General features: G+C 40.2%; 4 protein-coding genes across 4 annotated transcripts; 3 read left to right on the top strand and 1 right to left on the bottom strand.

The window, feature by feature from the left end:
• Positions 1–1,619: 1,619 nt before the first annotated feature.
• On the top strand, positions 1,620–3,318 carry LOC134036487 (regulator of G-protein signaling 21-like). The gene is made up of 4 exons (XM_062481469.1): positions 1,620–1,791; positions 2,081–2,165; positions 2,332–2,498; positions 2,696–3,318. Exons 1-4 carry the CDS (start codon positions 1,765–1,767, stop codon positions 2,870–2,872), a joined length of 456 nt encoding a protein of 151 aa, XP_062337453.1. The 5' UTR covers positions 1,620–1,764; the 3' UTR covers positions 2,873–3,318.
• A 1,493-nt stretch (positions 3,319–4,811) lies between these two features.
• rgs13 (regulator of G protein signaling 13) lies at positions 4,812–6,807 on the top strand. Its single transcript, XM_062482092.1, has 5 exons — positions 4,812–5,063; positions 5,181–5,240; positions 5,345–5,406; positions 5,534–5,700; positions 5,845–6,807. The coding sequence occupies exons 1-5, from the start codon at positions 4,981–4,983 to the stop codon at positions 6,010–6,012; spliced, it is 540 nt and encodes a 179-aa protein (XP_062338076.1). The 5' UTR covers positions 4,812–4,980; the 3' UTR covers positions 6,013–6,807.
• Positions 6,808–9,414: 2,607 nt separating this feature from the next.
• Positions 9,415–11,588, top strand: LOC134036509 (regulator of G-protein signaling 21-like). Its single transcript, XM_062481493.1, has 5 exons — positions 9,415–9,505; positions 9,634–9,702; positions 9,786–9,847; positions 10,402–10,568; positions 11,140–11,588. The coding sequence occupies exons 1-5, from the start codon at positions 9,453–9,455 to the stop codon at positions 11,341–11,343; spliced, it is 555 nt and encodes a 184-aa protein (XP_062337477.1). The 5' UTR covers positions 9,415–9,452; the 3' UTR covers positions 11,344–11,588.
• A 3,311-nt stretch (positions 11,589–14,899) lies between these two features.
• Positions 14,900–19,062, bottom strand: LOC134036714 (RNA-binding protein RO60-like). Its single transcript, XM_062481767.1, has 8 exons — positions 18,444–19,062; positions 18,031–18,251; positions 17,467–17,613; positions 17,223–17,360; positions 17,009–17,125; positions 16,577–16,693; positions 16,293–16,439; positions 14,900–16,187 (listed from the first exon to the last, which is right to left on the bottom strand). Exons 1-8 carry the CDS (start codon positions 19,027–19,029, stop codon positions 16,035–16,037), a joined length of 1,626 nt encoding a protein of 541 aa, XP_062337751.1. The 5' UTR covers positions 19,030–19,062; the 3' UTR covers positions 14,900–16,034.
• Between the last annotated feature and the right edge of the window lie 411 nt (positions 19,063–19,473).

Genomic DNA, 19,473 nt, shown 5'->3' with positions numbered 1-19,473 from the left:
TGGAAGTGCAATCGGCCTGAGTTTGATGGAGCCAAATTTGTTCAATTGTAGCATAGCATAATATTCTCAGTGTCAAATATAATTTTCCCAGAAAGGGGATCCTTACAGTCAGGTTATGTAAACAATACAAAACAAAACACATTAATAATTATTTTGTGGAGTTCTTTCCCTCCCATATTAAGTTTAAATTAAGTCTCTGTTTGAACACTTTGGCAAATTCCATCCAAAACAATGTACAGATCATCCCAAACAGAAGAGGGCAGTAGAGTTTCCTGTAAACAAGTGTAATCCACATTCAGGCAAGGGTTCATTGAGCCATGCAGGCACCTCTTTTGACAAACAAATACCCTGTCTTGGTTTGTCCCCATTTATGCAAACAATACTGGCTGTGGTGTTTTCCATCACCTGGCCATATTTCCATTCTTGGTTTGTTTGGCGTGTGCATCATGTCCTGCTGGGGTCAAAGACTCCTTATGCACTACAGCCCACCATTCACCTCACTGACATGGCTATGGCTCCCCTCATGACCCCTATCCCACAATGCATCACCTGGCTGCACGGGAATAGGCTCCCCATAGGTTTATATTCTGACTTCTCATCTAACTTCTATTCTATTCTATCACTGGACACACCTAGGGGCCCAGTAATACAACAGTTACTGAACTAAAGCACAGCAGGAATGCAGAAGGTCAAACATATTATGTACCCTAACACTTTTTTTGTGAAATATTATTTATGTCTATTTATTAAAAGTAATTGATCATCTTTGTTGTCGTTTTTCAAGCATTGATTGATCAAATTTGACTAAATAAATGTTTACATTCTCCAAGCGCACACAATTCTACTTTTAAGTCTTAAATTCGTAAATGTAGCATTTTGCAAGAGTTTGACTAATGCATTAACACACGCAAATGTCTATGAGAACACAAGGCCAATCAAGAGTTAGGCTCTTAATTATAGGATAGCACAACTGACATGTTGGAAGAAGAATAAAAAGGGTGTGATATGCACAACACTCCCAATAGTTTTTGTGTCATTTTGCGGCCGGTATCCCACTACAAAGGATAAGCAAATCTGCCATATTGGTAGGATGCTTGGATTGTTTTCTTTTTGTTCTATTTGGTTATGGTCAGGATATCTCCATGTGGTTGAATCTGTGCTTTATTGTCCACTTCTTCATATTAGCCTAGTTCTATCTGCTGGTTGGAGTTTGGGTTAGAACATGTAGATCTGATATTTCTTATAGTGTGTCTTTTGTGTAGAGGTGATTGCTGTTTCAGCTGAAGTTCCTGGAAAACAAGAGTATGTTCAGTTGTTCAAAACTGTAAGAAGACTCACTTGGACTGCATCGAATTTCTCTAGATACTGCATAGTCTGGACACCATGGATTCGATTCTGAGACCTTTTCTGTTGATAGATTCAAATGAGAGGACATGACAAGCAGGTGAATGGGGGCATCCCTTGACTACCAGGTGAGCTCTCTCTGAGGTCGGAAAAAGAACCAAGGGTGCCCTCTCCCGACATGACTTTGCATACTTATTTCCATGTGTTCCATTCAGTGCAAGGAGTTTTGTTGTCTTGTTTAGATTTGTCCAGACACTTTACTGCCTCATCACAAAACAATCTCAATCTCAGCTGAGCACTGGCAGGAGCCATCTCTCTATTGAGACAAAGGACACAGAGATGGCAATAAAGTGAGTTATTTCCTATTTGATTCAAGGGCTTATAGTAACACAATTCTTCAGCCAACTACTCACAGCAACAATGTGGAAAGGGAGGTTTGCACTTTCTGTAAGTTTCACCTTACCTGTATAATCTTGTTAAGTATGTAAGCCATTAGAGGCTGAAGAAATTGGTCCAAGTGATGTATCATTAAATACATTGGATAAAGAAATGGGTGGACTGTAAAATAATAGAAATTGTACTTTTCTTATTCTTGATTTAGTGAGTTCATGGTTTAACACTGTTGGCAGCAACAACAACAAAAAAATCTGATTATCTTTTATGCAACAGATGTTTTTTATTGTCGTGAGAGGCTCTGATAACTCTTTCAGTGAAAGATCTCAATGCTCTTTTCAAGGGTAGATTGTGTTGCTTTCCCAAGGATCCACTTGAAGAGGCTGAGACTTGGGGAGAGTCTGTAGACAAACTCCTGGAATGTAAATGTAAGGAGAACACACATAGCTCCTTTAATCTTAATCTTATCCGTGAATCATTTACCAAACCATTGATTTGTTGACAACACTATTCCTTCACTCGTCTGAGAGTGTTTTTTGTGTAGTGTTTTGAGTTCACGGTCATTCCATAATTGTTGTCCTCATCCGTCTTCAGCTGGCCAAATAGCTTTCCGTGATTTCCTCAAATCGGAGTACAGTGAGGAGAACATCTTGTTTTGGCTGGCCTGTGAGGAGTACAAAAAGATTAAGTCAGTTCCTGAGATGATCTCCTCTGCCAATAGGATCTACTCAGAGTTTGTCCAAGTGGAAGCCCCCAGACAGGTAGAGTCATCCGATTAGACCACGTGGAATCTGCCATGAACCCTGATGAACTGAAAGCAACTACAACACTGATAGTCTCTGTTAAAAGAAAAAAACAGACGTAACATACTTTCATAACTGTCCAGTCAGAGAGTAAGCAGGTGTAGCACATAATGTCTATTTTAAATGAATGACTAGTCTCATATTTTTGTCCATAGATCAATATTGATTGTGGGACCAGAGAAAACATAACCAAAAACATCTCCCAGCCCAGCCTGTCCTCCTTCGACACAGCACAGAAGCTGATCTACAGTCTGATGGCCAGGGACTGTTACCCACGGTTTCTCAAGTCGGACCTTTACCAGGCACTGCTGATGAGAGCAGACTCAAGGTGACTCTCTCAAACTATGGGCTCACCAACTGTGGTTTCTCATCTTTTTATCTCACAGTCTTATCACTCATTTATCGTTTGTTTCACTTCAAAATAGTAGTACAGGTAGCCATGCCTACTGTCGATGAGTAATTGAGTAGTCAATGATGGGTGAAGAGGCGTTTAACTCAAATGTGTGCTATACTTTAACCTTTAGATTTCTGGAACAATGTGACCGTTTTCAATGCTGCATTTATGAACTTGCATATCCGTCCTCTCATATAATAAGACAATTGTTTCAACAATATTATAACATTTGGATTTGTCACAATTTTTAATTCTGATTAATCTGGTGTCTCATTTAAAATGAACATAAATGTTACTGTATATGGTTTGTTTGGTTTTCAAAGTGGCTAACCTCTGTAATTAATTATATGATTTAATGTACCCAAATACAACAAATAAGGGATTCTTTAATAAATAAATAAAAACACCAATGCATTGGACTGAAGTTTAGGGGATGTCAGTTTGGGTTGGGCCTTTTGTATTGATGCAAAACATATTGTGACCCTTACTGCAGTTCTCTCTTAGTCCAAGCAGAATTAGCTCCACTAACTATCCATTTCTCCAGCACTAGGTGGAAGCAAAGCTCTTTAAAAGACAGAGGTGTAGGATTTCTCACAATGCTTCTGCATAGTGCTTTCTCCCAGTACGGTTTCCTGTAACTCCATTGTACTGTGTGTGTATTGGTCTCTGCAAGTCATAATAATGGCATTGAGAGGGAATGGTGTCCTACACAACTTTTGTGTAACACCACTATTCCTTATTCTATCCTCTGCCCAACGCCTAACCATGAATTACAGTTGAAGTATGAAGTGAAATCTGTATTTCAAAGCAAAAATTGTACTACGCTGCGCAAGATAATACATTTCTCAATAAATATATCAGCCAACATGGTCCTGCAACAGCAAATGCAATTTTGAATGCCTTACACAACTCAGATGGGGATGCAATCTGAGCCTGAATGCGCCAAGCAAGTTACTATGATATATGAGAGGATTGATCTCATCTCATGATATTGTGGGCTCAAACCGCCACTACCACTTCGACAGTGAAAGTGGAAGTTGGGTTGTCTTGGACATTTTGATCAGCTGTTTTTGTTCTTGTTGAATAGTGAGATGACAATCAGAAGCAGGGACATTTTGGGACATTGAATTCTACAATTATTTCCATATATCTACACAATTTTATCTTTCAAGTGTACACTGTTAGTACTTGTTTATCAGCTATGCAAATTAGCCTCTCACCCACCTTTGCGAAACCAAGTTGATTGTTATTAGCGTCTAAGCAACAAGAGTAGAGTGTCACACAGTACAGATGGCTAAGTGTCTCATCACCAATAGGGGAGGTTGGGGGGGGGGGGGGGGCAAGGGGGATTTATGGTACTTCAGCTGCATTATATTTGAACTGCTCAATCACTCTAACAGTACATTATTGTTACACGCTAATGTACAGTTTATCCAAAGTTAAGAAACTGTGGCTGGCAACCACTCAACAATAATACTGGAGGAGAATGCCTGCCTTGTTCCGTAGAATTAATTTGATAATGCCACTTTTATGACAAAGGTTCAGGTTGTTGTTTTTTTACAGTGTTTCACTACCAGATGAATGTGTCAGCACGTGTTTAAGTTTTCCATACACGTGCTTAGTGTTTTAGCACTTTGAAAAAAGAATTTCAGAGCTGAAACAAAATAAACAAAGCCACAGGTAAGCATTTGCTTATCTGCTGTTGAATTTTCCAATGTCACATTTGCATCCTCTGGCCTTAATCTGTACAAGTGATGATGACAAGGGCTGGTTTCTGAACGCACTAGCACACAGGCGCATTGCGCTGGTTTTAATCCGTTAGCGTCATCTCCAACTTCCTCTATATCTGCGGTTAGGTATGCATGAAGCGGTGACGCTAGAGAGGGACCTAAGAACAACCTACATCTCGACAATATAAAGTCTGGTTCTGGAGCTGAAAATCAAACACACGCTGTGACAGTCAGCAGAGACTCAACAACACACTTAATATAGACACACAAAGGCATCTACACCACATGCTGGTCTCCATGCTCCTCTCTTTCCAGCATGCCTAGCTTAGCCACCTCAACACCCCAACAGCTGCAGTCACTTAACATGAACGGTGAAGACAAGACAAGAAAAAAGACCAGGTAGGATTTCATATACAAGTTATTTTTGTTGTTACAGTTTGAGGGTGATACCATTTGTATTCAGAGTCTTTTGGTGTGTGAGAGTGTGAAGTCAAACAGACCTCTCCTATGTGCTAGGATCTGTATCTTGACGTCCCGGCTACATTGCAAGTCCTCCCAAAAAGCAGTCTCAAATGGGTAGGTGGTCTTGTCTACATCATTCATTCCTGTCAGGACACAATTTGAGATGATTTCCAAGCAGTTTTTTGCTGTGTCAGGCTAACAGACTTTGACTTTATCAGACTTCGCCCAGAGGAACTAATCCAGTGGTCACAGTCTTTGGAAAGACTTCTTGCATCAAAATGTAAGATATTCAACCATTCTACCAAGTTTTTTTGTTTCACAAATGAACTATAGATAAATGAAACTGTTTTGAATGTGATATAGTGTCCTTTGACCTGGCTATTGAAACTTTGCTTTCCTTCCCCAAGATGGCACGGTAGTATTTAAAACCTTTCTGAAGTCAGAATTCAGCGATGAGAACATTGAGTTCTGGCTTGTATGTGAGGACTACAAAAAGATAAAGTCTTCCTTCCGAATGTCATCTAAGGCCATGAAGATCTACAAGCGATACGTTCAAGCAGAAGCTCCAAGAGAGGTATGTGGACTACTACTTCAAAACAATGAGGACATTTTTTCCTCCTGACAAACCAAGGTTATTTATTGGATGTTTATAGATGACTGTTCATATGCGTGGAATATGGAATCTGTTTCATGACATTATGTCCCTGTTTCTTCCTAGATCAACATCGACCACAAGACCAGAGATCTCATAAGACGAAACGTGAAAGCTCCCTCCTCTGTGTGCTTCGACGAGGCCCAGAGGATTGTTTATGGGCTGATGGAGGGAGACTCTTACCCTCGCTTCATCCGGTCCGATGTGTACAAGACTCTAATCCACTCCACGTGAAACTCACATTTGTACAAATGGGTCCGGTCAGAATTTTGACCAATGCAATAGAATAGGCAGCTGTTTTGAAGTTCAAGTTTTAATGGGTGATATATCTGGATGGACAATCGGCATACTCTACTGGGTGTTGTAGAGATCATTGATAACCCTGAGAAATATCCAGAACTTGTGCTTTTTGAGAGTCACTGTTGAAAGTGAAAGTCCCTTTACATAGGGACATTTTAATTAAGCTGGGGACTTGTGTCAAATAAGTTGAAACTGTTAGGGACTTTCTCCCCTAATGTGAAAAGGAAGTTCCCCAGGAGAACGTCTACAATCGTACAAATCTAGCGCATATCCACTGCAACTGCATGAGCTGGCATCTTCAGTTGCATGTTAACCAGTTCAGTAGCCGTTGCAGCATTTGAAGAGTGCAAATAAATGTTGTAAGTGGCTATGATGTAAGCTAAAAAAGAAGAAATAAACATGTTGGCTAGTTTATGAAGAAGTATTATACAATTGTAAAATGTTAAATAAACATGTTTTACATTTTTTGAGAATTATGTAATATAATGTGGTAAAATAGTATCTCAGTTCACCATCACAAAAGTGAAATTAATTGAATTGAATCTGAAAAGCACTTTAATAATGTAATTCACTGTAATTCAAGCAATTTATACAGTTTAATACATATAAACTGAATAAAATATTCACAAGAAGTTTGATGTTTTTATGATGACCTTGATGTATGTTTATTTTTAACGGTTGGTTTCCAGACACCTGACTTTTGCAGTTGTAGACTTAAGATGTGTTTTGTTCTGGCAGTTTGACCACAGCATGGCAACCAGTAGTCATTTCCTTGTTTTCATCAGATTGTCTGCTAGCAACCAATCAAAATAGTTCTATCACATGATTCTGAAGCTAGAGTTGTGTGGAAGTTTGTTACCATTTACTTCAAATTAATCTAGTAATGTGCTCTACAGTTGAGTCTTCCAATATACATGAACATATACATGTCAAAGATTATACATTTTATTTCCAATCCAGTGTATTTTACCAGATTTACCTAGTGTAGTGTCTCGCCATTTTGACATACCTACTGTAGTTTTGGGGTTAAAATCAACAGACTTGGTTGAATAACACACTAAATTACTGAATCCTAGTTCATTCTTTTTTAAATCTTGAAGTGCACAATACACAGTATAAGCATCTGTTATTTATGGTTTGGAGTCATGAGACAGATGTCATCCTTCCCGACCACATGGAACTTTTTAGACAATCACTGTGTGGTTCTGGGTTATCCGACACAGACAAAAGAGGTCTTGACAAGCATGGTAACTCTGGTGGAACTTTCAACTGAGGTGTAATTTTTTCATGATTGTATCAGCAGGTTCTCACTTCCTCTGGATCTACAATCTGGGTCATCAAAAGGCTAAATGTACACTGCCTTTAGTAATGTAAAGTACAACCTGTCTGTATTTCAATAATGCCTTTTTTGCAAATACAGTTTTTAGACTTTTAAAAGAACTAATGCATAAAAAGATGAACATACAGTAAAATATACAATGAATTGCCCAAGCAGCAGACTGTAGCAGCCTACAGTCAGTTCTCAGTACTGCATTTACATTTACAGTATGCAAATGAATACTTTTTCCATTGCCAAAGTTTTGATTATCACCATGGATTGTGCTTAGTATAAGATTTTACATTGCCTTTATTGCACAACACTGACACTGTCCATGAGGATAAAAGTGTAATAACTTAATTGACAAACTAGAATTACATGGCCAATACCGAAGATGTTGTTCACATTTGTGTCGAAAATCCCGGGATGTCCTCTTAAATTGACTAAATAAATAAACACAAATGGCAGTATGGTTGCAAAGTTATTAGCCCATAACCACTAGTGGACATGAACGAATCTCCGTAAATTACTGGGTGTCAGTGAATTCAAACACATTCAAAGGTTTGTTAATTTTAAAAGCCTATACTAGGTTCTGTAGTTCAAGTTTCAAGTTTTTTATTGTCAGGTACACAGAACAACACAAGGTCAGACTGGGCACTGAAATTCTTGGGACAAGACAACGCAAAGCAACATGGCTAGATTACATAATAAACATCTCAAACAAGGCCAGAAAACACATGATGGCTGATGTAGAGACAGACAGGCATTCAGTCCATATGTTACACACTCTTTAGACAATATAATGGATAGTGACGTGGCAGAAAGTCATGATTCCTTTGTTATGTTATGCTACCTTACTAAGTAAAAGATATGTGATCACACAGATATGGTTTCACTACATCATGCTTTGAGGTCTGTCTGTTTGATCATATGATGCAATGCAGTATAGTTAATTGTAAACTGTTGTAGGCTACTGAGTTACTGGACAGGCTTGTTTATAGGCTACGTCCTGTTAGCACCTTTTAGTCATCATTCCACATTTTTGTTAATTTAGTTGTACCTCTGCTTCTACTTTGAATTAACCCTTGTGTTATCTTCGGGTCGTTCTGACCCATCAGTCATTGTGACCCACCGTCGTATTGCGACAACTTTACCGCATACAAAAACAAAGTGAAGCATTTTCTTTTAACCGTTGGGCTGTCTCAGACCCCCCACATTGCGAAGGTTAAAAGAAAATTATTTTTATTTGTTTTTGTATTGGGTAAAATTGGGTAAACACAACGATGGTTCGTTATGAACCTTTGGGTCATGTGACCCGAAGGCAGCACGAGGGTTAAAGATGAAATGATGAGATTCATGTCACCTTAATGAGACAAACGTTTTGTGTAGGCCTATGATATGTGCTGACGTCATAAGACAATGGGAAAACATTTGAAATGCATGACTTATGAAACCCCTAATGCTGGGGGAAACAACATCGTCTCACACATTAACTGGCATGAACTTAGCCAGATCTCAATTTCCCTCCCAATAGAGCTGGTAGGAGCAGTTGTCAAGAAGTTGCTTGTGTAAGAATTCCTGGTTTTATGCACATAAATAGAGGAGAATGTTATTCACTCCGTGAAGAGTGAAGACTACAGAGGCATTGTGAAGTAGAGTTATGTAATGCCGCAGTCAAAAGGACAACATGATGTCTGACGCACTTACCACTGATGTGACTGTCTATTATTATCACAAACAGGCTTTCATGTGAGGAAAAAGGTTAAAGATAGCAGATAACATGAGCTGAGAAATGCATGGATTTAGAGCAATGTCTTTGGGATAAAATAACCCAGTACTGTCACGCGTTTGAGCCAAGCCAAATGCCTCGTCATCACTGCTGAACATTAGCCACCGTGAACTGAAGGTTTGAACCTGATCTTAAAGATGAGCCAATCAGGGAGCACTTGCAGGTTAAACTGAATTATTTGGCTGGTTTAACCAAAAGAGGCAGAACCAAACATAAGAGGCAGAGAGTATACTGGGAGAGCAGATAAGAAATGTGAAAAGCTTAAAAATGAACATTTACTGTGAGAAAGAGTCAGAAAACTCCACAGAGACAAGGAGAAAGTAAGTTATATTCATCTATAAATTATTTATACATGTGTATGATTTATTCATGTGGACAATCATTCTTATTTCAGACACTGTAAAACTGTTTTCAACAGTTTTTTGGCATGTTCTGATTTCTTTCTCAGACATAAACCTTGGAAATCAAGAATACATAACTTTATCCACAGTCCCTCCCCAAGGAAAAAAATCCACAGGTAGGTATTTAAATATTGTATTTGCCATGTTGATTATTCATTATTAGTTATGGATTTATAACAATTTATTTCCCTTCTTATAGACAATCTCTTCATTACTTCCACGAATTTGGAGAATCCTTAGAGAAACTAATTTCCCACAAATGTAAGTACCTTACCTGATCATGTTTGTTAGCATTTTGTTTACACTCTCGTCCAAGTCTACTTCAGTCTCTCATCTGAGTGTCCACAGTATGTAGATAAAAGGACAAAGCTCATGAAGTAGATTCTTGAGGTGCGCTGTGACTACTGCTGTCAATGAGCTAAAATACATTATCCTCTTACATCTACACACTCACACCTACTCTTAACAGGGAGTTATGTTTGAAGATTAGGAAACCTTACACACGTCTGACGTTGAGGTTATTAATGTGTCACTGGTACCTTCTTGCCTCCTCCACCCTAGCCTCCACCGCTGGTTTTGTCTTTGAGTCAGAGGAATTCATGAAAATTATGTCAAGGCGTAGTCTCAAGTTGGGTTGAAGACATTTTCTAGAAAGTTTTAGGTTGTGTTGCAGTATGGTTAAAGTTGTTGAAAGTTTAACACTGGCTAAAAGTTAGGTTCCTTGGGTAAAGAGGTGTTAAACTGTCTGGTATTAAATGTTTTGTTCAAAAATAATACCTGGGTTTACGTTTACTGTCTATTCTTCTCTTCTTTAGGTGGACAGGCAGCATTTCATGTCTTTCTAAAGTCAGAGTTTTGTGACGAGAACCTTGAGTTCTGGCTGGCTTGTGAGGAGCTCAAATCTATTACCAATCCAGAAGATTTAACCTACAGAGCCATTGCCATCTATGAAGAGTTCATCAGGAAAGATGCCCCCAAGGAGGTAACAGAATGGAATCATGGATACATTAAGGGGTCATAGTAGTCCTTTAACCAACTAATCTGTGTACACAAAGATAGTTAGAAGTTAGAATAGACATTGCAATGGACTGATTACAAGAGTATTGCATGGTACTGGTGACAATATGGATTTTGTACAATACTATCTTTAAAATATAATATTGATATTAGTGTGAATTAGAGTCGATCACAAATGTAAGAATTCAGTGTGATTGTCGATTAGATCAGTCCTTTTAGAGAACAAGTACAATAGTGAATGTGTCAGAAATTGACATTTGTTCTCATATTTATTAAAGCATAACATTCATTATGAATATAATATTATTTTCCTGGTTTTAACACTAAATCCTAACATACGTTATATTACATCTGTGATAACCCATTGAACAAATATACTAGGATTTCATTTTCACATCAATGCATCTTTACAGAGTATTATACACTAAGCACACATTTGAACAGCCATAAATGTATGAACTGTACACCAGGTGCCAATAGCTGGCAAGATTTTGAGGTTATTTTATTTTGCTAATTTCTATGTTTTTATGTCTCAGATCAACTTGGATTTCTACACAAGAGACACCATTGCTCAGAATCTGCAGTTGCCAGCAGCAGTCTGCTTTGTCGAAGCACAGAGGAAAGTCTACAGCCTGATGGAGAATGACGTCTACCCTCGCTTCCTTCAGTCCGACTGTTACAGAGACCTGTGTGTGGCTGCCTCCGGAGCCCTGGGCCTGGGGAACCACAGTAGGGCATAGGACTGTTACCATGGCTTTGAAACCAATTTTGTCTCATAGTGACACTGAGTGCTTCGAGAGCTCCAATGCTAAAACCACCATGCAAGGCAGAGTACACAAACATGAACAAAGACTGCATTCACAGTTTACTCACTTCCTCTTTCCATAAATGACGTGGCCAGACAGAGACTGAATGGAGTTGTTCTCGACTCTAGAAACTACAGTCTAGGTTGGTGATGTCTGGGTATGATGCTAGATTTGTGGTTTCTGGTGGAGATGCCACGGTGCCAGGCCTTTGTACTTTTTGATATAGGCTCAGTACGTATAGTTTACTGTACTGTTAAACAAACCCCACAAGAGAGTAGTTTCTATAACATTTTGCAGCAGATCTGCAACATCATCATTTAACATGTAATTACATGGATAGGCTGATATATACTGTGTACAGAACTGCAATATGCTACAAACAAAGCTGCTGCACATAAAGACGGCTATGAGCAATAGTCTGTCTTTCTGTATGTTTTCCAGCCTGACGACATTTTCTGTCTGTACTTGTGAGACTTGATGATCTAACATAAATGAATGGGCAAACAGTGCTCTCTGGTGGTTTGTCAGGGAATGGTCACAGCACCTCTGCACAGAAAAAGGGCATAAGCGCGTAAGCTGTAAAACTCAGGTTTAACTGACAATTTTTTACAAATATTTATCTACGCTCACACATATAGAAGCAACAACATGTCCATCAACTCTTAGCTCAGCCAGCATCTTATGCAGTTTAACCCTTGTCACCTAAGTGATCCACAGGAACATTATGACTAGGTCGCCACAGATTGGTCGCACCTCCACCTTGCTCCACCAGAGGGTGCCTTACACCAACCCCTCGCTGACCTTGACCTCTGGCTGTCTCCTATGACAGGGACTCACACAACTCCTTTAACTTCTTCATTTACTTATTTTGTTCGTCCCTCTCTTTCTTTTCTCGTACACTCAGCATGATGACTAGGTTTGTCTTAACCCTCGTGCTGCCTTCGGGTCACATGACCCAAAGGTTCATAACGAACCATCGTTGTGTTTACCCAATTTTACCCAATACAAAAACAAATTAAAATAATTTTCTTTTAACCTTTGCAATGTGGGGGGTCTGAGACGCCTAGCTGTTAAAAGAAAATGCTTCACTTTGTCTTTGTATGCGGTAAATTTGTCGCAATACGACGGTGGGTCACAATGACTGATGGGTCAGAATGACCCGAAGATAACACAAGGGTTAAGGGAAAAGCTGAGAAAGAAGTGTGTGTGTGTGTTCTGGTGTTGCCACTCCCTGCAAGCATGTGTCCCACTGCATGATTCATTTAAAAAAAGTTCTTCTTCTTAAACGGTTATGAAAAAGCTGTCTGTCGTGCCCCCTTGTGAAATACAGGAGTGTGAGGAGTCCGATTCAATTATATTGATTCTAGAAGGACCAGGCATGGATGAGAGTCCAGAAACTGTTGAGGCGTGTCAAACTGGGTAGTGGAGAAAGATACAAGGTCAAATACCGGACCAAGTTATTTGTAGTTTAATAATGATGCAATCACAAGAATACACAATGAAAACAACACACCAGGATGTTCTTAGTCTAGTACAGTGAATCAGTCGATGATGCCAAAGCAGCTTCACAGAAACAGAGTCACAGAATAGATCAAACGAAGGCCTTCGTTGAGAAAGTGGTCTTGACAGATCAGAGAGAGAGAGAGTTCTGCCCAGTCCAAGTTCTGTCTCCCTGTCCTCGGGAGACAGGTCTTGTACCCCCCAGAGAGGGAGAACTCTGATATGTGATTGGTCAGAAGACCATGGGGTGGGAATGTGGTTATCCAATTAAATGTCCAGGGCGTTCGTGGTGGCACATGGTGGGCAGTCCAAGGATCTGGTGATGTTCAGAGAGGGAGGGGGCGGAGAAGACCCACAGGTCTGCTCAGGGAGGGGGGCAGACAAGACCCACAGGTCTGATGTAATAAAGGGGGGGTTCTCCAGGGTAGGGAGTAGATCACCCCCAGGTCCAGATGATGTGCGGGGTGGTGGGAGCTGCGTCTCCAGGGAAAGGGGGGCTGTGTCTCCAAGAGAAAGCCATACCATCGTTCTCAACAAATATGAGCAAGCTACAGTAGCATGAAAACATGTTCCTGTACTGCAGTAGCCTATGTAACGTCGTTTGCTCGCACTGTGCTTTACTTCAGAACTTATTCGCTAGGCTAGCAAGTAGCCCAACAACTAACTTAGGAACTCATTTTAAAAGTCAGTGTGCTGCATAATAATTCATTTGCAGAATTTCACAACCTGGCAGTGTCAAGTTTGAAACAGAGACACGGGGGGGAATATATTTTGTTAGCTGTAGCTAGCTAACTAACTAGCAAACACATGATAGCTACAGCCTTCACTGGCTACATGAGATCATTCAGTTTTTTCAACTAAAGATGACCTGTCACGCCGCGTTACTCAACAACTCTCTAGAATGACAGGGAATTGTGGTAAGAAATTTAAAAAGAGAGGGTTTCTATACACGCTTTGCTGGTATAGTCAGTGGCGATGTATTGAGCATCACAATCGGGCTTGAATCTTGCAAACAAAACCGCCACTGCTCTCAAGGCAGCAACCGGGGAAACCGTGGGAATGGGAGGGTATCTAAAACGAAATCCCAATCTTGCTCACTTACACCAGCGAACGTTCAATTGGCTAGCTAGCTAAGCTATCTAAAGATCCCTGGCCCATTGATACAGTCTACATTTGCCATACGAATAAAAAAAGACATATCCCCAAATGACATAATTGGTCTTCACATTTTTTGGCCACGAAAACTCTCCAAATATAACCTCATCTCCTTTGGCAACAATTTCTTTTTTCTGGATGTTGTACTGGCGAAGAACACTCAATACGTCCGCCATCTTCACTTGTCTTCATGAAGTGTGATTATAAGGAAGGCCCTCTTAGTTATCAACGGTGTAGACTCGAAAATTGCCTGTCTGATATATATGACTAAATTGGATGCAATGCAGCAGTCTTTTTCTTATCCTTCTATTCTCTGCTCTATATTTTTTTAATATATTAGATATATGTTAAACTATTCTATTTACATTTAAATGAGTGTCACAGAAAGTAAAGTAAACATGTTTATGAAGCACTTTATTTGGGTACATTATTATGGGGGTGTTATATGTGGATACACAACAATATTTAATTTAAACATGTACCTACAGTAGTGAAACAATCGATTTCTCAAAAGCTTTCTTCAATTGTCGCCCTTCACTGAACCAAGCATATAGCCTTATATTACCATAATACTATTTTCAAAGCTAGCATTTATCAAAGTAAATTGTGTGAACATGGTCAATGCAAGGCTTGAAATTATTAAAGCCATCACAGTTACATGGTCTGCATTTATCTTTTCTGAATGGAATAGGAAACCATGAAGTTCCGTATTTTTTCTTTGTAAATTCTAATGACTTTCCATACCAACTTGCCTCTAAAGGTAAAGCATTTGAGTATTGTTGCATTTTTCTCATTCAATATTGGAGGAAACATAAAGCATTGAATTTAAAATCTATTGTTTTTTCATAGTATTACAAAATGTACAATACATTCAGTTATTATATTGAAAATGTTGCACAGTGAACACTACACAGGAACATACAATTTTTGCATATACTGACATTCTCATGTTAGTACAACTTCTTTAAAGTTAAAGTTTCTAGAAAGTTCTGTGCTCATAAGCAGCTTAAGTCTTCCTAAATTGTTAATGGACCTTGTTTTGACCGTTGACCACATAACATTTGATAATGCACAAAAATAACTACATGGCTAGAAAATCCATCTCTGACTGAAGAATAAACTGCCATATAAAAAATGCTACGGTTCCAATCATCATTGTCATATGTTTTTAAAAGAGCATATAGTTAGGCTTCCTAGTCGCAGATAGTGTGCAGAGTTGTTTTATATGAGTTTGACATTATCAGAATTACATTTAGTCCAATACCAAAATCCTACAAATAAGAATTCAACTTTAGTGCTTGTAAATGAACAATTCTCTAAACTGTTCAGAATAGTTAACGTAAACACCCAAGGACTTTCCCAAGAATATGAATGGTAAACAATGTTTAGCTTATTTTACAGTCATCGAATGCATTTTTGCTCAATCTGAACTCATTGTAACAATGAACAGCTACTCTACAACCAAGTAACATATTCCATAGGTTTACAAAAAGATTCTACACTGATATATAACAAGCTACAAAAACATATCATATAGACTAGCAATTACAGTGATAAACTCCAACTTAATATACTGGTGCCATCCAGTGAATCACATTGGTTCTATGCTCATTTCTTTTACAGTAATGTAATTGAACTTGGTGTCGAATCCAATCATCCTAGGCAAAAAGTGAATTGCTTTTGAGTTCCTCACAAAAAAAGTTATTTGTGTAGTGTATATTCAATACCTGTCTTTTAGTATCATGCAATGGTGCATTATTCAACCATGGTAGTGGTCCCTATACCAATTTCAGGTAAGCGCACACATTTTGGTCCAGCCTGCTGGACACACGGTTATTTTAATCAACGTTAAAAAGGTTAGTTCAATTTGAATGAGTGCCGATGCCATGACGCTATGTAAGCCTAGTCCCATTTGACCATTTCTTCTCTGTCAGCCTTGTACTTTTTGTACACTGTCCAGACACTGTTTATTAGATATGATCCAGGGCAACATTTCGAATGATGTCAACTGCTCCAAGATCGAAGCCACAGATGTCCAGCATGCCTCTGTCCTCAGGGTCAGCGATAGACAGACCGTTCGAGGTCAATCCACACACAATCAACTTGGAGAATATTCCAGTTTTCTGCATAGTAAACACAACGGTTAGTTGTGACGAGCAATAGTAGAAGATGGAAAGAATTTTCGAAAGACCAAACTACCTTTCATCAAATAACTGTATAACACTTACATGTCTATACATCCTCAGAGTCTCTAAAGGGTTAGCTTGTCCAAACCAGGCCTCGTTGTTGGTAAAGATGATGAATACATCCACAAGCTTCTCATTCTCAGAGGCCCAGAGAACTGGCAGGGCACAGTCCGTGCACCCACTGGGGATCTGGAACATGGGTTTGACAGACAAAGTACGTGATCAAAGAAAACTTGGGCAAGCGAGCACAAGCACAAATCTGAATCTCAGCCCGAACACAACCAATGGTTTTCTGAACAAGTTATGTAGAGGCTAACTATACACACCTTGATCAGTTCAGCTGTTACTTGAGCGAGAGGCATGTCAGCTGTAATGGTGCAGGGACCCACAACTCCCTCAGAGTAGGTCACAACCTGCATCTCTGCTTCTGTCCTCACAAGAACCTGAAGTGGGCATAAACAGCACAAAATCAGCCTAGTGAGACACTGGTGTGCTTGTGTAAAAATTCCTTGGGATAATCATTCAAGTGGCATGTCTCATAGAAGGAACATTCCTAGCATGCCTGTATGTTTATGAGATGACACTGAAAGTGTCATCCAGCATTGAGTGTTGCAGACATACAGAAAAAGTAAACAAACCCATTCCCCATGCCTGGCTTCCTTCCGACACGACACCACAGTGATGAATGTAGCAGGGAAGCACAGCTGCTAAATCTCCCCTTCACTGCCCCGTGGTTAGGGAGAGCAGTATTGCCTTACCATTGTCATGGCCGCAGCTGCAACAACTGAATTGACCAAGGACCCCAAAACAGTGCTGTTCAAGGACGTGCTGATGTCAACGGCCACAACAAACCGTTTCCCCATCGGCTCCACGTTCTAAAAAGGTATGACAGCACAACGTCACACTTGCCTGTGAACGCACCAAGGACAGTGTCATGTATGAGGGTGTGGAAGGATGTGATGATAGACCTACTATGAAACACTTGTAAAAAGCACTCTCCAGTGTTTTGAGGATATCACTGTCTGGTTCCCACTTTACTTTCCCTCGATTCCCTAAGCCTCTTTTGTAGTTCTCGGAAGCCACCAAGACACTGAGAGGATGGATTTTAGCCTGGAGTTTAAAAGTCAAGACATTAATTTCACAACACGGTAGAACTAAAACATAGTAACCCCAGGGATAATCGATTCTTTGAAGGAAGATTGGTGGTATGCCTCACCTTCTTGAGAACTGCCTCACTCTGAATCCTCTCACAAACTGTTGCCAAGTCTGAGCCTCCAGGTTCGAGAACTTTGTCTGCTGTCATCTTACCCAAGGCTGTAAGCACTGAAGCAATTGGCATTTCCCTTAAGAGAGCTCTCCATATCTGCAGGGGAGGGAAAAAAAAGAATTATATATATATATATATATACATATACAGGGAGTCAGGTGGCTGAGCGGTTAGGGAATCGGGCTAGTAATCTGAAGGTTGCCAGTTCGATTCCTGGCCGTGCTAAATGGCGTTGTGTCCTTAGGCAAGGCACTTCACCCTACTTGCCTCGGGGGAATGTCCCTGTACTTAGCGTCTGCTAAATGACTAAATGTAAATATATATATATATATATATATATAATAAAATAAAAAATAAAAGGGTAAAACCCATTTCACTAAGTAATGTGGTCCTAATGTTTCACATGAATATACTGTTGGCATTGTTGAACTTGAAGGCATAGATTCTTTTTTTAGGGCTGACTGAACCCAACCCACCACTGTCAAATTCAGATTGTCATTCAGTGCAACGCACCTCTTTGGACCTCAGGTGGTTAGTCAGTAGTTGGTCCCTGTCCAGCCTGTGCTCCTCTATCAGGTGGATGACCTCAGCTTCGTCTGAGCTGTGCTTGACCTTCTCCACGACCTCCAGATAGGAGACGATCCTGGCCACCTCCTCAGAGTTCTCCTTTTCATTATACGCCCCCTGGACTTCTTTCCATCCTTTTGTTATATATTTGCTGAGAAGTGCTATTTCTGAAAACACAGCAGTGAAGTCACATTTGCTGACATTTTGCTAGGACAGTAGATTTTGTTATTTTTCATCATTAGGATTTCAACATTATTGTCTGCTAGTCAACCGTTCAGTAAATCAAAAGGCCCTCATTTCATGCATTTGATTTCCATCTGCGTGTTCTACATAGTGTGTGTCTGTCTGTGGAAGCTAACCTTCGTTTGCAGGCTTCATGTGGGACAGCCTAAGTAGGTCCTGATGGGACCAGCCCCCCCTCTGTTTACATTTGGTTACAGCCACAGCCAGGCTCATGCCGTCTTGTTCATTATACCACTCCGCCACTGCTTTCCGCAGGGCCCGTCCCCAAATCCCACACCTCATTCCCTCCTTGAGCTCCTTCTTGTACTGGACAAAAGTAAACAGGTGTGTGGGCAACCGGCACACTTCCTTCAGGGCATGATATGCTGCCTGCTTGGTCTTCACGTCCGAGTTCTGGGAGCACACTGCCATGGCGAAGAGAGAAGGGTTGGATCTGACTATCTGTCCCTCCTGAGTGAGCCTCTTGATCTCTTCCACCACCTCGCAGCCTTTGCCTTCCTGTACCATGGCAAGCAGGGCCAGTGCACTCTCCATGCCGAGTCTGTGTTCCTTGGTGCTGTAGACACCACTCTCCGAACCGTAACAGAGGAAACGTCGAAGTCTGGCCACATCAGTCACCTCCCAAGGCTGCACGCCAACGACGTTTTCAGTGTGGTCATTCATCAGCGGGATTTTGGTGGTAGTGCATCCTGATGGCTCCATGATACTTGCTTGTCAGCCTAAAGGAGTCAGATGGAGAGAGTTAGGGTCAGTTCTTCAGCTGTAAAGAGGATACAATTATCATGTCACTAATACGCTACATGTTAGCAAGTAAGATTGCTGAGATGTTATTTTCTAAACTACTGGCTTGGTTCTTGAATGGGCCTATAAAACAATGGTTTCCTAAGTAAAGAATATGTTGTGCTTATTAAAGTTATGCATTGTGCTTATTAAAGTTATGAACTTAAAAGTGTGCTCAGGCTTAAACATTGGGTCTCACACTGGGTGTGGGAAGCAGGCTGTTCTTTGTGTCTCTATCTCTTCATTTTCAGAAACAACCTTGAAACCGGGTGGAGACGGCACCCGAGCAGGTGGGACGCGTAGGCAAGAACAACTCCCTGATGCACGAGAGAACAAGCTCAACCCTTTTTAATACTTGTGTGTTTC

This window comes from Osmerus eperlanus, chromosome 16, assembly GCF_963692335.1.
Source record: "Osmerus eperlanus chromosome 16, fOsmEpe2.1, whole genome shotgun sequence".
Lineage (NCBI taxonomy): Eukaryota > Metazoa > Chordata > Actinopteri > Osmeriformes > Osmeridae > Osmerus > Osmerus eperlanus.
The sequence above is the reverse complement of the archived record's forward strand: the minus strand, read 5'-3'. Positions and strand labels throughout refer to the sequence as shown.

Bases quoted from the DNA above. Each gene is read 5' to 3' on its own strand.
- LOC134036487 (XM_062481469.1), top strand. From the start codon at position 1,765: ATGTGGAAAGGGAGGTTTGCACTTTCT. The intron at 1,792-2,080 runs GTAAGTTTCACC...GCTCTTTTCAAG, and splicing joins AAGGGAGGTTTGCACTTTCT to GGTAGATTGTGTTGCTTTCC. The intron at 2,499-2,695 runs GTAGAGTCATCC...TTTTGTCCATAG, and splicing joins AAGTGGAAGCCCCCAGACAG to ATCAATATTGATTGTGGGAC.
- LOC134036509 (XM_062481493.1), top strand. From the start codon at position 9,453: ATGAACATTTACTGTGAGAAAGAGTCAGAAAACTCCACAGAGACAAGG. The intron at 9,703-9,785 runs GTAGGTATTTAA...CCCTTCTTATAG, and splicing joins CCAAGGAAAAAAATCCACAG to ACAATCTCTTCATTACTTCC. The intron at 9,848-10,401 runs GTAAGTACCTTA...TCTCTTCTTTAG, and splicing joins GAAACTAATTTCCCACAAAT to GTGGACAGGCAGCATTTCAT.
- rgs13 (XM_062482092.1), top strand. From the start codon at position 4,981: ATGCCTAGCTTAGCCACCTCAACACCCCAACAGCTGCAGTCACTTAAC. The intron at 5,064-5,180 runs GTAGGATTTCAT...CCTATGTGCTAG, and splicing joins AAGACAAGAAAAAAGACCAG to GATCTGTATCTTGACGTCCC. The intron at 5,701-5,844 runs GTATGTGGACTA...GTTTCTTCCTAG, and splicing joins AAGCAGAAGCTCCAAGAGAG to ATCAACATCGACCACAAGAC.
- LOC134036714 (XM_062481767.1), bottom strand. From the start codon at position 19,029: ATGGAGCCATCAGGATGCACTACCACCAAAATCCCGCTGATGAATGAC. The intron at 17,614-18,030 runs GTGCGTTGCACT...CCTCCCCTGCAG, and splicing joins ACCACCTGAGGTCCAAAGAG to ATATGGAGAGCTCTCTTAAG. The intron at 16,188-16,292 runs GTAAGTGTTATA...TTTACTATGCAG, and splicing joins CTCTGAGGATGTATAGACAT to AAAACTGGAATATTCTCCAA.